At 49.5% G+C, this 16,546-nt stretch overlaps 1 protein-coding gene, 1 long non-coding RNA gene and 1 other non-coding gene across 4 annotated transcripts; 2 read left to right on the forward strand and 1 right to left on the reverse strand.

Annotated features, from left to right (window-relative positions):
* Positions 1-358: 358 nt before the first annotated feature.
* Positions 359-2,478, forward strand: LOC120664574 (pentatricopeptide repeat-containing protein At5g39680-like). Its single transcript, XM_039943840.1, has one exon. It carries the CDS (start codon positions 388-390, stop codon positions 2,434-2,436), a length of 2,049 nt encoding a protein of 682 aa, XP_039799774.1. The 5' UTR covers positions 359-387; the 3' UTR covers positions 2,437-2,478.
* A 3,613-nt stretch (positions 2,479-6,091) lies between these two features.
* Positions 6,092-7,829, forward strand: LOC120664575. 2 transcript variants are annotated; one of them, XR_005670962.1, is made up of 5 exons: positions 6,092-6,371; positions 6,819-6,999; positions 7,091-7,249; positions 7,581-7,695; positions 7,785-7,829. It is a non-coding gene; the product is annotated as an uncharacterized LOC120664575 (long non-coding RNA). The 2 variants fall into 2 exon arrangements; XR_005670961.1 differs by having other exon boundaries at positions 7,581-7,823.
* An 8,646-nt stretch (positions 7,830-16,475) lies between these two features.
* TRNAC-GCA lies at positions 16,476-16,546 on the reverse strand. The gene has a single exon. It is a non-coding gene; the product is annotated as a tRNA-Cys (tRNA).

Here is a 16,546-nt window from a genome sequence, read left to right on the forward strand (position 1 = left end):
TATGGGAGGGCGACCGGGGTATATTTTTGAAATTTTCCAAAACGGACATATATTTTTGAAATTCTAATTTTTTTTAAATATAAAAAAGAAAAAACCGCTTCTTTGTGGAGGGCTGCGACAAAAAATGTGGTAGCTGCGGGTGACGGCCCATCTATGCTTTAGCCCATAAGTACAAAGTTGACGAAGTGAAGGGATGCGGCTGAACCTCCAGACTTACATGGGCGCTGGGCCTCGAACAATTGAAAATATAACTCTGGCCGAACTTACATGGGCCCTAGGCCTCCATCTCGGCCTCGAACCATTGAGAATATAACTCTGGCTCCTACTCCATTGTAGTGTCCTTTTACAATTCCTCTAAACCTCCCTAGAGCCCTGCGCCCAATCCCCATGGCTAGCCCCGGCGGCGCCGCGCTCCAGCGGCACGCAGCCGTGGCCGTCCTTCGCGCGGCAGCCGCCGCTGGAGACCTATCCAAGGGAAAGGCACTCCACGCCCAGATAATCAGAGCCGCTCATTTCCACATCGTCCTGCACAACAACCTCATCTCCTTCTACGCCAAGTGCGGCCAGGTCGGGCTCGCTCGCAGAGTGTTCGACGCAATGCCCTTCCGGAACGCCGTGTCCGGAAATCTCCTCATGTCCGGTTATGCTTCATCAGGGCACCATAAGGATTCGCTTGCTCTGCTCAGGGTGGTTGACTTTGGCCTGAATGAGTATGTTCTATCAGCAGCGGTGGCTGCAAGCACCCATGTCCGGAGCTATGATATGGGGAGGCAGTGCCATGGGTATGCTGTTAAGGCTGGTCTGGCAGAACAAGCTTATGTCTGCAACGCAGTGCTGCATATGTACTGTCAGTGTGCTCATATGGAGGATGCAGTGAAGGTATTCCAGAATGTGTCTGGTTTTGATGCATTCGCGTTCAACTCAATGATAAATGGGTTTCTTGATCAGGGGAAATTGGATGGTTCGGTTAGGATTGTGACAGCTATGGTGGGAGAAGTTGAGAAATGGGATCATGTGTCGTATGTTGCAGTTCTTGGGCATTGTGCTAGCATGAAGGACTTGGTATTTGGTGGTCAGGTGCATGCCCAAACTTTGAAGAGGAGGCTTGAACTGAATGTGTTTGTGGGGAGTGCACTTGTTGATATGTATGGGAAATGTGACCGTGCCCATGATGCTCAATGCGCATTCGATGTCTTGCCAGAAAAGAATGTTGTTTCTTGGACAGCTGTTATGACTGCTTACACTCGAAATGAGCTGTATGAAGATGCATTGCAATTGTTCTTGGACATGGAAATGGAAGAAGTTAAGCCAAACGAATTCACTTATGCTGTGGCTCTCCATAGCTGTGCTGGTCTTGCAGCCTTGAGAAATGGTAATGCCCTTAGTGCCTGTGCTTTGAAGACTGGGCACTGGGTTCATTTGGTTGTTTGTAATGCCCTCATGAACATGTACTCAAAGAGTGGCAGCATCGAAGATGCATGGAGAGTCTTCGTTTCCATGCCATTACGTGATGTAGTCTCTTGGAATTTGATCATCACAGGCTATGCGCATCATGGCCTTGCAAGTGAAGCAATGGAAGCATTTCATTGTATGCTCTCTGCAGGAGAAGTTCCATCTTATGTAACTTTCATTGGAGTGTTGTCAGCTTGTGCTCAATTGGGTCTTGTTGATGAAGGATTCTACTACTTGAATACTATGATGAAACAAGTTGGAGTTACACCTGGAAAGGAACATTATACTTGTATGGTTGGTTTGTTATGCAGAGCTGGACGTCTAGATGAGGCTGAGCGGTTCATAGTGAATAATTGCATTGGCACAGATGTTGTTGCATGGCGATCGCTGCTAAGTTCATGCCAGGTATATAGAAATTATGGCTTGGGTCATCGCGTAGCTGAACAGATTCTTCAATGGAAGCCCAACGATATTGGAACCTATGTTTTGCTTTCTAACATGTATGCAAAAGCGAACCGATGGGATGGCGTTGTGAAGGTTCGGAAGCAGATGAGAGAGATGGGTGTTAGGAAGGAACCTGGTGTTAGTTGGATTCAAGTGGGAAGTGATGTTCATTTTGTCACATCGGAAGACAAGGTACATCCACAGATGGACCAGATCGCCATAAAACTTGAAGAGCTGATCGACCAGATAAAAGCGATTGGATATGTTCCAAACTTTGCTGTGGTCCTACATGATATTGAGGATGAACAAAAAGAGGAGCACCTTATGTATCACAGTGAGAAATTGGCTCTAGCCTTCGGTCTTATTCACACACCTAAGGGAGCAACGATCCATATTATGAAAAACCTCAGGATATGTGATGATTGTCATGTTGCTATCAAACTCATATCAGTTGTCACTGGCAGAAAAATAGTTGTAAGGGATGCCGTTCGATTTCATTGTATAGATGGTGGGGTTTGCTCATGTGATGATTATTGGTGATTTGTGGTACAACTGTCTTGATAACATGTGCCCGTTGAGTTAGGTTGGTGAAGCACGACAGTAGCCACACTTGTGCTCAAATTCCTTAGTATTCTCACTTAGTTTTAACTATCCTACACTATAGCTCCAAGAATCGGCGAAAGCTAAGGGGATCGGTGTAGCAGCACCGTCCAAATTAAACCGGCTTAAATGCACTAACCATCATCTTAATACTTAATCAAGTTACTGTGCACTTAAAACGGTGTAACCTGACAGGCTGTCGGGTAAAATCCCGATTAAACTACTGTACTCCAGGATCACAATTGCACTTAGACCCGTACGAAGACGAGCACAGGTGATACCAGCAAACAGAAATCTTCAAATTAATTTACAACACAGGTTTTACATAAAAGGTTCGAATACAAACGATAGAGTTCAAAAGCACAGCGGAAGTTTAAAATTGAGTGCGAAATACAATACGGTAACCACGACGATGATATAAGGTGAGCTCCACATCCTGCCCACCGATGTGATGCCAATCTGCCCAATCTTCACGGGGAAGACGGGGCCCACTCGACGGTCCACCCAGGAGGAAGCGGCTGTCCAATCCAGGACGCACATACCTCTTCGAAGTCAGCGGGAACGCAACCTGCTTAGAAGGGTTACAACAACAACCCTGAGTATACTAATACTCAGCAAGACTTACCCGACTTTGGGTATACTTAGCCCATTACCTAGACATGCAAAGCTTTTTGGCTCTGGAGTTCTTTTGCTGAAAGGCTGCTAGAAGTGAATTCTTACTTTCAATATTTTAGCTCCATTTAGTATACCAAGTATTAACTAAATTCGCCTAATCATCTAGAGCACACATGGTGGAACAGTTTATCTTTCAGTAACTACCAAACCAACCTTTTCCAAACCGTTTTCATTCCACTTGCTTACTACGATGTGACAAAGTGACCAAGGCTCTCATATCCGCGAGTCACGGCGAATCGATCCGATTTAACCTTGCAAGGTGGACCTAACTCACACGACACATGTAAACCCCGTCGGGCCACGCGCGTCAACTGTTTCCATCATTACCACGGCATCTGAACTACGCCTGCTAAAACCCAGGTGATGGGCCCCTCGCGGTGAACTCCCGGAGAACCCGGAGGCGGCATCCTATCCAACACCCGCCAACTCCCACGCCCAGCGTAGCATGACGGAATTCAAATCACCGTTGTAAAGTGGTACACAGCTTACCGGTTTCGACTACCTCCTACTTCCGGTATGTGGTTAGTACTGTTCAATCCTCGATCAGCACTGCCAACAACGGAACGGTCCTCAATCGACACAGGCGGAGATTTCTTTTCATCCATTCTATACCATTAATCCAACTCATTTCCGCCCGGTCTCCATTTCTCTTTACTCAACAACTCATTTCAAAGCTATAGCTAAGGAAACAAGATCCTAAAACTCGCGAGTGACAGCGATCACTCGACTTCTACCGAAATCCTACTTAGCAGAGCATTGCTAACGATACCTGCACACTAGTATGGACTCATGGTACCTAGGGAAAACATGCATCTATGGTTCCATACAACTCCTAGACATAAATGCACAAATACTTAAATAAACATTGAATAATTTAAATTATGGTTATGCTCCGGGGCTTGCCTTGCAGGTCAGCGGGGTTAACGAGGCCTTCTGGAGCGGGCTCAACGGCGTCCTTCTGCGGCTCTTCTGCTCGTGGCTCCTGGACCGGCTCAGCGATCAACTCGTAGGCGACTTCGTTCGCGGCGTCTACACGTATGAAAGAATGCCATGCAATGATTAGGACACCGAGCAATGCATGAGTGCTTATGATGCGATGCAATTCAAAACGATGCAATGCTATACGGTAGCAGGGATTAGGACAGACTCTTGCTTTGATGAGATTACACATACATGAAATAAACAACTAACAACATTTATAAAAAGAAAAGAGCATAGCTAAGGGCAAGATCTAAGCAAAACCCTAACTTGCATACATGCTCTAGCAACAGAAATTTACCAGCTTAACGTGATAACGATAAAGCATGCCACAGAAATTTTCCAACATTTATTGCTGCTAACAAAGCATTAAAACAACCCTAGCAAGGTAACCGAAACATAATTAGATCTACACAAAAGTGCACAACACAGCACCTGAAAATTTTACAGCGGACTACACATGATAGTAGGAGGCTACTAAATTATTTTCAGATTTTTTTTAGATCAACAGAACTGCAGATATAAAATAGACAAGCTCAAACACAAAGTAAATTCTAGCAGGGCTAAAACTGACATTTGACAAGCATGGTTATTTTTCTTCTAAAGATCTTGATTTTATAAACCTAACAAAATTTGTTTGGCATTTTTCGCATTTTTCTGTGATTTATTACATAATTTAGAATCACCAGCCGAAATAATTAAAAGAAAACAAAAGATAATAAGGGGGGGCGCTGACAGCCGGGCCCCACTTGCCAGTGGCGCCGGCCCAGCTGCCCCCATCCTCTGCTCTGCCCCGCGCCAAGGCCGTGGCCGGCGAGGCGCCCAGGCACCGCCGCGGCGGCGCGTCCTGGCCGGGCAGCGGCTCGCCGGCGGCGCGGCCTGGCCCGCCCGCGGCCCAGGCAGCCCGGCGGGGCCGGCGCCCGTGGCAGTGCAGGGGGGCACGCGCGCAGCGCGGCTAGCGGCGGCGCAGAGGCATGGCAACGGAGGCGCGCGGCCGTTCCAGCCCGGCAGGCGGCGGGGCGAGCACCAGGGAGGTCAAGCGGCGGTGGGGCGCGCGGTGTTGGCCCGCGGGCTGGAGCAGAGCTGCCTCGCGGCCGGTGCGCGCGGCGAGCAGCGCGTTCGCGGCGGCGTGGCGACCAATCGGCGGCGATGGTGGCGGATTCCGGCAGGGAAAGGGTCGGGGAGCGAGAGGAGGTTGTAGGGGAGCTCACCGCGGTTCGATTTGAGGCGGAGGATGGCCTGGAGGGGGAGCTCGACGTGGGGGCGAAGCTCGACGGAGATCGGCAATGGCGGACGTCGCCTGCGGCTCGATTTCGGCGGGGGTAGGGCACGGCCGCGTTCGTGGAGGGATGGAGGAGCTTCGGGGCGAGGTCGCGCAGCTCAGAGCGCGAGGAATCGGGGCATGGTGACGATGGATGGTCGGCGCGAACGCCGGCGCGGCGAGCGGCGGTGCTAGGGTTGCACGGCTCCGCTGCGGTGCGAGGAAGGGGAACGGAATGGATTGCACTGGAAGCTTCTCGGCCTAGCGAGGAGATGAGCGGCGCTCGGACGACGAGGATCGCCGGGATGAACGACGCGTGGAGTGGCTCGCCGGCGTTCAGACGCCGGTATGGGCGTGGGCGTGCACAGTGCCGAGCAGGAGTTCCTCTGTTCACTCGTTTAAATGATTTTAGCTCGAGTTTGACCAGTTGAAACTTCAAATTTCATATGGGAACATGAAATTTGGTCAAAATAGAAATTGTAGAGGATTAAAAGATCTACAACTTTCGTTTCGGGCGAAAGTTGATTTGGAACTCAGATCGGTGAGAAAAACGAGATCGAAAACGGCTAAGACAAAGATTAAAACGCGGACTCGATTATCGCTAATGACGCGCTTAAGCCAGGATTATCGATTAAACACGTGGTTAGCGAGTACGATTAACACAGGGGTGTTACAATCGGGTCCCTATGGCTACAGTTAAGTTAAGTCACTGACATGCGGACCCTACCACAAAAGCAGCCCTTCTAGAATTCTCTGGAGTCTCCAATGCATTCACTGCTCGCACGCGTTCGCCGCCCCCTCCTCTTCTCTCCGCTGTGCTGAATTCCATGCCCTATCTCCTGCAAGCCTTTGATCCGATCTCCGACATTCTCTGGGTCACTCCAGATGTACCGAGACCTGCCTCTCCCTTCTGCTCCCTCGCCTCTGGTAACCCGTTGGTATATATTGACAATGTACGAAGGTGCTGTTTTACTTTCTAACTCATTTCTGTCCATTGAATCTACCTGTGTGTTTGCAATTAATAAATCTCTATTCTCCTTTTTCTGCTATTTATTTTTGCTATAAGCCTGTGTGTTCTTCCTATTATGTCCAATTCCATGCTTCATAACTCTAAATAGCCTTTTCTTTTTAGTTTATAATGATGCTGTTTCTTTGAGAGAAATCCTTTGTGTCTGTTTCTTATTGACAAACTTCAGCCTACTACTTAGATCATATATCCTAGCTCTTAGCAATGCAGCCACTACTCAACATGGCCAGTTGCATTTTCTGTTCCAATGTGCATGTTATGTTTGCAAATTCGAACTCAGCAAGAATTTTTGTTATGTTTCCAGTAGCTTATAGTACAATCATTTTGTCAGATTAAATGAACTTGACTTTTCTGCTTATGATATTTCTTCTCATATATCAGATGGTTGAGGCTAAATTCATGAAGTTACTAGACCACTCAAAGATTCTTTTATGGAAAAAGTGGCTTTATTGTATTGTTGATGATTTTGTGACAAAGCAACTTCCTCACAATGTGACATCGAGTCCGAGTCTGTTATATGCTCTGGAGCACAAGGGAGACAGAGCTTTGACTTCAAGTCAAGGTTACTAATCATCAGAACTCTTCTACTATCCAAACCATTTTTTTAATCTTGAATACCCAGAAGTCTGAGTTTCCTTCAGTTTGTGCAACAGGAGAGCTGGCACATGCTTTGCGGTTCTTGGCTGCAGTGGTGTCACAGAGCTTCATAGCCTTCGGTGACATTCTTGAGCAACATAAGAAATTCCTTGGACTCTCTGGTGGGATTAACCAGATCTTCGAGCTTGAGGATTTTCTACATGCTGCTTAAAGGAGTAAGTCAATTGGTTCGGACTTAAATAACATAACTATCGTGCTAATTGTTTTTTTATCTGAAATTATGTATGCAGAAAACGAAAAAAAAATATAGTTGTTGACCTTGGTTTGCATCAATTTTTGCTCTACAACAATATTTTGGCAGTTTTGTACAGCTTGTTTACCATAAGACATCCTGCTCTGGCACGTTATTGGTAGAGTTTGGCACTTCTGAAATGCTGCACTGTTACCTTTCTGTCCTGCTCTAGTGCTCTAAATAAACTAATGCTATGCAGTTTTTTTTTTTGAAGAGTTTAGTTTTCTATTCTGAACCTGCCTTTCGAATAGCAGCTTCGGAAGAAATTTAATCATTTTAATGAAGTGGACATTATAATACCATCACAGAAGCTGTTGGCCAGCAATTTTTCATGCAATTTGGTGCCAGGGAAAAGCCTTCTGCTGACTGGTACACCTCTTCCTACAAGTGACCTTTATTTGTATTCTGCTCAGCAGCGAACTTGTAGTGACATGTTTCATGTACCTTGACTTACCAAGCCCTCAGAAGGAATGTTTCATGTTCCTCAGCATTCGTACACCAGCAGTGGCGGATGTACACCCCGGGCCACTCGTGCCATGGCCCGGGGTTCGGCCCAAAAAATTGCTGAAGAAGCCCAAAAAATTGCTGAAGAAGAATAAATATACTACTTCGCGATGACACTTGTTGTATGTTTTCTATCTTTCCATTATGTTCTCGTGTATCTTTTGAACTTCCATTATGTTCTCGTGTATCTTTTGAACTATGAGTTTGTCGACGTCTGGTTTTTGTCACAACTATATTTAAAACTCGGCCCGGGGTTCAACTCAATCCTGGTTCCGCCACTGTACACCAGCCTGGGTCATATACCCTCTCTCAAGGGAGGAAGCAGAGTTGAAAGTTCTTTCAGTACACAAATCTGGCAGGCGCCATTTACTTTTTGAAATGTCTGCCTGTTGAATAATAAAGAACTATGTGTCTGAACAATATTATAACTAGCTAGCTAGGTCAACTTGTCAAAAGTATCAAATTATTTTCTTATTTGTCTTGATAACTGGAAACTGTATGCCTCTATGGTAATACTGGTAACAAGTCTAGTGCTTCTGTCCTGCTGGATGATCACCTGGAGAAAATTCTGGATAATGTCCGGCTGGTCTATCTTCTAGAAAGAGAGGTGGGATTCTATTCCAAACTGGGAAAGATGTTCTATCGCTGGGAGAACAAGAAATGCTTTTTTTTTTTTAGAACAGAGCTTTCATTAATTTCCAGCAAGAGTACAATCCGAAGCTGCTAGCATGACTAGCCAGTTCGGGATACAATCAATCCAAAAGAAAGCTCGTTCGGCGGCCGAGACTAAAGGCGCACAAGCGTGCGCCACCGAATTCGCATCTCTACGAATCCATCTATTACTGAAACTAGCAAAACTCTTGCCTAGCCCTAATATGTCGAAGCACAGACCCCCAATAGAGGATGTAAACGGCTGCGGCCCCTGTAGAAAATTTGACAGAGCTTGACAATCAACTTCCAGAAGGATCTTGTTCAGCCCAAGCTCTGCCGCAAGCTCAAGCCCCTCCTTCGCCGCCAAGGTTTCCGCCGTCAAGGCATCAGGCACATCATCAAACCACCTTGCCGCTCCTCCAATCACCCTGCCCGAATGGTCACGGATGACTATACCAACACTGCCCGTACATGAACTTTGATCAAAGCTCGCATCTGTGTTAACTTTAAACCAATTCGGTTCCGGTCTCTCCCACTTCGCCTTCAACACCTGTGCCTTCGGACTGAAACAACAAAGACTGGATGATCCAAACCCCACGAGTCGCTCCTGCTGGGCGACTCGGGGGGCTCCGAGCGCCGCCGTCCACCCACCCCCCCGGCCGCCTCCGGTGGCCGCCGCCGCCGCCGGCTTCCGTCCGGGCGGCGGCGGCGGCCCGTGCCCTAGCCGAAGTCGGCTTCGGCCCCCACGCTCTCTCCTCTCTCTCCCGCTACCTTCTTCACCCCGCTGCCCGGACTTCGCCGACCTCGCCGCCGCCGGGGCTGGTCCCGGCTTCCTCCTTGCCGGATCCGGGCCCTCCATGGCCGGATCTGCTGCCGGGCGGGGTGCGGTGGCCGCGCCGTCGCCGGAGCGGGGGCCCTTGGCCGCACCGCCTCCGCCGCCTCGGGTGGTCGGCCCGTGGCCGCGCCGCGTCGCCGCCGCCTCGGGTGGCCGGCCCGTGGCCGTGCCGCGTCGCCGCTGCCTCGGGTGGTCGGCCTGTGGTCGCGCCGCCGCCGCCGGGGCCCATGGTCGCCCGTGGTCACGCCGCCGCCGCAGGGGGCCGCGCCGAGGGGCGCTGCCACGCCGCCGCCCTGCGGCTTTCGCTGCCACCGCCCCCCTGGCGCTTGGGAGGCCGGGGGCCTGTGTCCCCGCCGCCGCCCCACTGGTGGTTGGTGGACCGGGGTTGCGCCGCCCTTGTGGAGCCTGGATGCCGGCTCGGCATGGCATGGAGGTTTGCTCCTGGTGAAAACCATGTCCGTGCTGCGGACAGGCGACGATGGCGCCTAGTGCGTCATGTCCCTGTTGGGGGCGTCGCCATGGACACCTCCTATGCCTCCTCTGCTGGTCTTCGCATCTCGGCTGCCGTCCTCGGGTATGCCTTGGGCTACGGTCGCGGCGATCCGCCCTGGCTTTGAGATTGGTTCCCTGGTGAAAACCATGTCCGGTGCTCGGACGGACAACGTTGGTGTCTTGCGCGTCATGGTCCCTGTTGAGGGCATCGTCTTGGGACTTTTTCACGCTCAGGGTGGTCGGCTTTTTTATGTTACCTACCGTGCTCCATTGATGCTTCATCACCTTGGTCTGCTTACGCTGCAGCTACCTTGACGGATGCTTTGCCATCGTTGTGATGGCGGATGCTTTGCCGCCCATATTTCGCTTGGTCCGGCGGATACTTTGCCGCCCTTTTTACTCTCTGGCGGATGCTTTGCCGCCGTGTTTGCGCTGCTGATTGGTCGTCTCTGGCGGATGATTCGCCACTGTGGAGCTGCTTTTTCTGGTGGATGCTTGGCCACCCATTGGTTGTGTTCGTGGTCTGTTGGCGGCCTCGGTGATGTTGTTCTTCTTGTAGGTTCATCTGTGTTAGTTTGTTTCATGGGTCTTGGCGGGTTGGTGAGGTCTTCTGCTCTGTGGTCGTCGTTCTGCTAGTGCTGTGGCTGTTTGTTTTCGTTGGCCTCTTTTCAATTTTTTCTCTGTTGTTACTCCTTTGTGTGCTTGTGCCGGTCAACTACTGTTTGGCTAGCATCAAGTTATGTTTGTAATCTGCTTCCCTCTTAATGAAATACGTGCTAAGGCACGTTCGCGAAAAAAACACCTGTGCCTTCGGCGTTGCCGGCTGCTTCAGCGAGATAAGATCCTCCATCAAAGAAGAGATAAACCGAGCAGCAGCACCCGGTTCCCACACCCTCCTTCCGTGACGACGAGTGTTGCGGCCTGTCCATAGCGCCCAAGCTCTAGAGATGACCGTTGCCACGGTTGATATTGGGCACACACCTGGATGGAGAATATCTGAGGCCCATGAGGCCGGGTGCAAATCAGGGACATTAACTCCCATAATCCTCTTGACCTCTCTCCAAAAGCACTTCGCAAACGGGCAATCAAAGAAAATGTGAAATAACGATTCATCTTCACCTCCACACATCTCACAGTGACTCTCCCTAGCCACATGTCTCCTCTTCAATTCCGACTTCGAGGGCAATGAATTGTTCAGGACTCGCCACCAGAAAACTCGTATCTTAGGTGGCACCTCAAGTTTCCAAAGAGAGCTCCAGGCATGATTGTCCTCTAATCCTGAGGCCTCCTTGGTTGTGTTCAGTGTCTTCTCCATCTGCTCTTGTTTCAACAAACTGTAGGCCGATCTAACCGAGTATACACCATGTTTCTCAAAAGCCCATGCCAGGACATCCGTCTCTGAGAAGGAACTAGGTTTGACTTTTAGCACCTCCCTAGCCTCCAGAGATAAGAATGATTTGTAGACTTCTTCTGTATTCCACATCCGAGTACCCGTCAAGAACAACTCATGCACGCTCTCTACCCTTGCCCCCTATAACCGAACCAAGGGCTTAAGAGTCCGCACACCAGGAATCCAGTTATCCTTCCATACACTGATATCACCCGGTCCAACCCTTTTGATCAGCCCCTGGGCAAGAACATATCTCCCCAACAAAATCGATCTCCATGTGGCCGAGCAACGCCTTTTCTTGGTAGCCGAGAGGAAATCACAGTTTGGAAAATATTTCCCCTTCAGCACCTGGGCACATAGCGAGTCCGGCCTCATGATCAACCTCCAACCCTGCTTCCACGAGCATTGCATTGTTGAAAAGAGCAAAATCTCGGAAACCCATTCCTCCATCCCTCTTTGACCTGGTTAGCTTCTCCCAGCGGATCCAGTGGATCTTGTGATTGTCAGAGAGCTTCCCCACCAATAATTTGACACTGCCGAAGTAAGTTTCTTGCATACCGCGGGAGGCAACTTGAAACAGGACATAGGGTATGTGGGCACCGACTGCGCATTGGCCTTTAGTAAAACCTCTCTTGCTGCACAGCTCAAGCTCTTTTCAACCCCCCCACCATACCGTGCACTCTTGCCGGCACATAATTGCCCTCAGCAGCTGTGGGTAGACCCAAATAGCGCTCACCCAAAGCTTCAGTAGTAATACCAAGGCTTCCATGCACTTGCTCTTTACACTGCTGATCACAATTCGGACTGAAGAAGACGGCTGATTTAGCTTTGTTGACAAGTTGGCCCGACCCCCGATTATAGTTCTCAAGGATAGTCGCCACCCTGTCAGCACCCCTCTTCGAAGCCTGTGTGAAGATCAAGCAGTCATCAGCAAACAAAAGATGTGATATCCAAGGCGAGTATCTACTGACCTGCACGCCCCTTGAAACATACAGAGGACCAATGCTCTTGAGCATACAAGACAAGCCCTCCGAACAAAGCAAGAACAAGTACGGCGATATGGGGTCACCTTGCCGAATACCACGCGATGGTTTAAATTCCTCTGAAAAAACACTATTTACCCGGACCGAGAAGGAGATGGAAGTTACACACTTCATCACAAGCGAGCACCAAGACTCAGGGAACCCCAGCGCCCTCATGATACTCTCCAAATAGCGCCATTCCACTCGGTCATAGGCTTTTGCCATATCTAGCTTAACTGCACATCCTCCAGTTTTTCCTTTCTTGTTCCTCAGGTAGTGGATGCATTCATACGCAATCAATACATTATTAGTAATCAGCCGACCAGGTACAAAGGCACTTTGTTCAGCTGATATCACCTCATCCAATACTAACTGAAGACGATTTGCCATAGTCTTGGAACACAATTTATAGAGGACATTACATAAAGAAATAGGGCGGTATTGTGATAAGTTCTGTGGGTTGCACACCTTCGGAATGAGAACAAGTAGAGTCTTGTTCACCTCCTCAGGAAGCTCGCCCCCATTCAGGAAACCCAACACCGCCGCCACCACATTAGGCCTCACCAAGTTCCAATGTGTCTGAAAAAACCCGGCGTTAAAACCATCGACCCCCGGAGCCTTGCTCGGTGCCATCTGGAAGAGAGCAGTCTCCACCTCCTCTTCAGTAAACAGCCTTGTGAGCGAATCACACATTTCAGGTGTGACCTTCCTCGGCACATGAGCACAAATAAGCTCCGGTTGTAGAGCATCTTGCGCTGTGAACAAGTGTTGATAGAAGTCACACGTTAACCTCTCCAAATCTTCTTGTTCAGTAAATACCCAGCCATCATCAGCTGTTAGCTATTTGATGCGGTTGGTTCTTCCTCTTGCCCTCGCTTTGGCCTGGAAAAATTATGTATTCCGATCACCCTCTCTCAGCCAAGAAATACGCGAACGTTGCCATTCCATTGTTTCTTCTCTAGCAAGGACATCTGACAACGTTGCCATAATCTCCCTCTCCTTGACTGTAGGCCCCCGGTACAGAGTACTCCCCCTCTCCTCCTCTAGTTCCATCCTGAGCTGCATGATTTGCTTCTTAACCGATCCAAAAACCTCACGATCCCAAGATTTTAAGGATGCTTGCAAAGAAGTAAGGGCTCTCGCAGCTGCAGAGAGATCAGCAGGTCCAGGACCCGGATCCCAGGAACTATTAACAAAATCGGTATACTCACCATGGGATTTCCACATGTTCTCATACCTGAATGGTTTGGGTCGTTTCCGACTCCAGCGGTCAGACGTCTCCCGCTATCTCACCTCCACGAGAAGACCAACATGGTCCGATTCCGCGAGCGGTAGATGGAACACTTCAGAGTCCCCCAGCTCGGCCATGAACCTACTGTCTCCCAGAGCACGGTCCAACCGGACCTTAACATTTCGGTCTCCTTCCTGGCGATTATCCCAAGTGAAAGGGAGGCCATGGAAACCTAGGTCAGTGAAACCACAATCATTTACTGCATCCTGGAAAGCAGCCACTTGCCACTGTTCTCTCTCATTGACACCAAATTGTTCTTCAACCGACAGCACCTCGTTAAAGTCCCCTACACAAAGCCAAGGGACCGACGATTGTGCTTGGAGGAATCTCATCAAGTACCAACTTTCTTTTCGCCGTTCGCGTCTAGGTTCCCCATAGAAACTTGTAAGCCTCAGCTGCGAAATTCTCAACCAGTCACACAACAACATGACGTCAATGTGCGACCTCGACTTGCTTACCTCAGCCACCGTGACATCATGGCGCCACAACAGCGCTAGACCACCACTTAAGCCTTCCGACTTGACGATGATGGCATTCGGAAAACCAAGGTCACGCTTCAAGCCAAGAGCACGTTCCTCCCCCATCTTTGTTTCCATCAAGAACAACACGCTGGGTCTCCTCTCCTCCACCAGGTGGCGGAGTTCCTGAACTGTCTCGGGACGCCCGCAGCCCCGATAGTTCACACTGAGGAGATTCATGGTGTCCGGCGGGGACTGCCATCCGCAGCCGCCGCCGATCTGTCATTTTGAGAGTTGCCCCTCTTTTGTTTCTTCAAGAGCTCACTCAGACTTTTCCCACCGCTTTCAGCCCCTGCACCAAGCTGATTTACTCGAGCACTCACTAGGCCCGAGGGAACGATAGCGTTTGATTCCCCCACAGGAATGTTGAGGTCTGGAGTCTGCGTGGTTAGGGATGCCCCCTTTGATTTCCTTTTCCTCGCTTGTTGTCGAGAGCCAGCGCTCTCACCATCAAGATTAAGACATCTGCTTGCACCCGGAACCTTTATCACCTCAATATTCATCCCATCATCCTTCAGGTTCTGCTTGAGAGGGGACTGCACCTCCGGTTCCTCCGATTCGTCAACAAGATTATCAGACCGACGAGAACCGGATTTAGATCCCTTCTCCTCCGAACGGCTGCTGTGCCTTGGAGGATTTGGTACCGAAGAAGACCCGCTGCCAAACGACTCAGTAGCTGCAGCAGCAAAAGACGGAATCCTTCGCCGGCGCTCATCTGGTGCTCTAAGCTGAATGTCGTATGGGAGTTTACCTTTATCATCCCGTCCCACCGGAGTCGGGCACTCTAGTTCCGAATGCCCCATCTTGCCACACGCAAAACAAATGTATGGAAGTTTCTCATACTAAGCATGGAACCACCTCGGTTCTTCATGTTTATTCATGCGCAGGAGAACCCCTCGCCGGATTGGCTTTTCCACCTCAATAGCAACACGCGCCCTCATGAAAGCACCACTGGCTTTACCATCAGAATCAACATCCATCTTCAAAACATTCCCAATTAAACCCATGGCTTTGGCACCCTTTGTGCGGTTCATCCACCCTAGGGGAAGGTTGAGAATTTGAACCCACAATTCCAAACGATCAAATACAATCTCCGAGGTGCTGAGGGTTTCATTATACTCCTTAATTAGAACAACATACTTCCCAAAAAGCCACGGAGTGCCTAACAGAACCCTCTACTTGTCACGGCCACTACCGAACTTTGCTACAAACAGATTATCGCCTTTCTGTCCAATTGATCAGAACTTAAGTCCTACTGGATTCCCCCAAGTAGGTCGCATCGCCGATCGCATGGAGTCAATATGAACCGGCGATGGAGAAAGAATTTTACCAACCAGCGCCACTCAGTTGGTGCTAGGGCTTCCTCCTCCTCATCGTCGGCAAAATCCATCACCGCTCCTTCCTCCGCCGTGAGGTTGAGGTTCCGGAGCATCTCCACAACACTCGGGTTAGGGCTCGCAGACCCGTCCCCCTCATTGCCAGCACCTGTCGTCGCCATGGCAGACCAACAGGGGGAAACAACATGATGCTCTGTGCCTCAACTCACACAGCCACCAGAGAAAACCCGACCTAGGACCCTAAGCGGCAAAACCCTAGGGGCAATCTGTGGCCGGCGGCGCCAGGAACAGCTAACAGACGGTTGCGGTGGCCGGCACCAACTGCAGTGTTGGTGACGGGGCTTGGACACCGAGGCCGGATGGCCGATGGCGTATGCTGTCCAGATCACCGGCGGCGGCAGTCTAGGACGAGGTCGGGGTCGAGATCGCCTTTGGAGTCGCCAAAACCGTCGCTCCGCAAATTACGGACATTTCCGCCAACTATCGGCTCCCGGCGTTTTCCCCGAGAACAAGAAAGGCTTGGGATGGTCAGTTAGTGTTTAGCTGGAAGACCACCTTTTTTTATTCATTTCCATTTTGTACTTTTTAAGTTAATTGAAATTGAAAGTAACTCATGTGTTGTATGTGTTTTTTTTTCAGGCTTGTTTGTTTTTTCATCATCCTAAATTTGGTATTCTCGAAGAATGCATCATGTGCGTGTTCTGTCTTAGTGCTATTTTGACTTTACCAGTTACCTTTTTTTTCTTTGCTGATCAATTACTACAAGTGTTGATGTCGAAGAGCATTTTTACAGGGTAGCAACTAGCATGGGCATATATGTGATCGCTTCCTCACAAGTGTTTGGATAATTGCCACAATAACATAAAACTCCTGATGCCGTGATAGTTTCCTTCGGTGAACTGTTCTTTTCTCCTTTTTCTTTGTTGTTCTTGGAAAGATGGTGAAATGTTCTTTTACGTTAATTTATACTTCAAAGTTGACCTCGCTCTCAGGATAGTTGAGAAATGCAAAGGGTAGTAAAGGATGTATGTGTAAAAACGGCTGGCTCCAAGTAGCAATAAGCCCATTTGTGCACCTGAACTATGTGCAAAAAATATCAATACAGTTGAAGGGCCCATCCGGGTTCGAACCGGAGACCTATTGATCTGCAGTCAATTGCTCTACCACTGAGCTATGACCC

Source organism: Panicum virgatum, chromosome 3N (genome assembly GCF_016808335.1).
Source record: "Panicum virgatum strain AP13 chromosome 3N, P.virgatum_v5, whole genome shotgun sequence".
Classification (NCBI taxonomy): Eukaryota; Viridiplantae; Streptophyta; class Magnoliopsida; order Poales; family Poaceae; genus Panicum; species Panicum virgatum.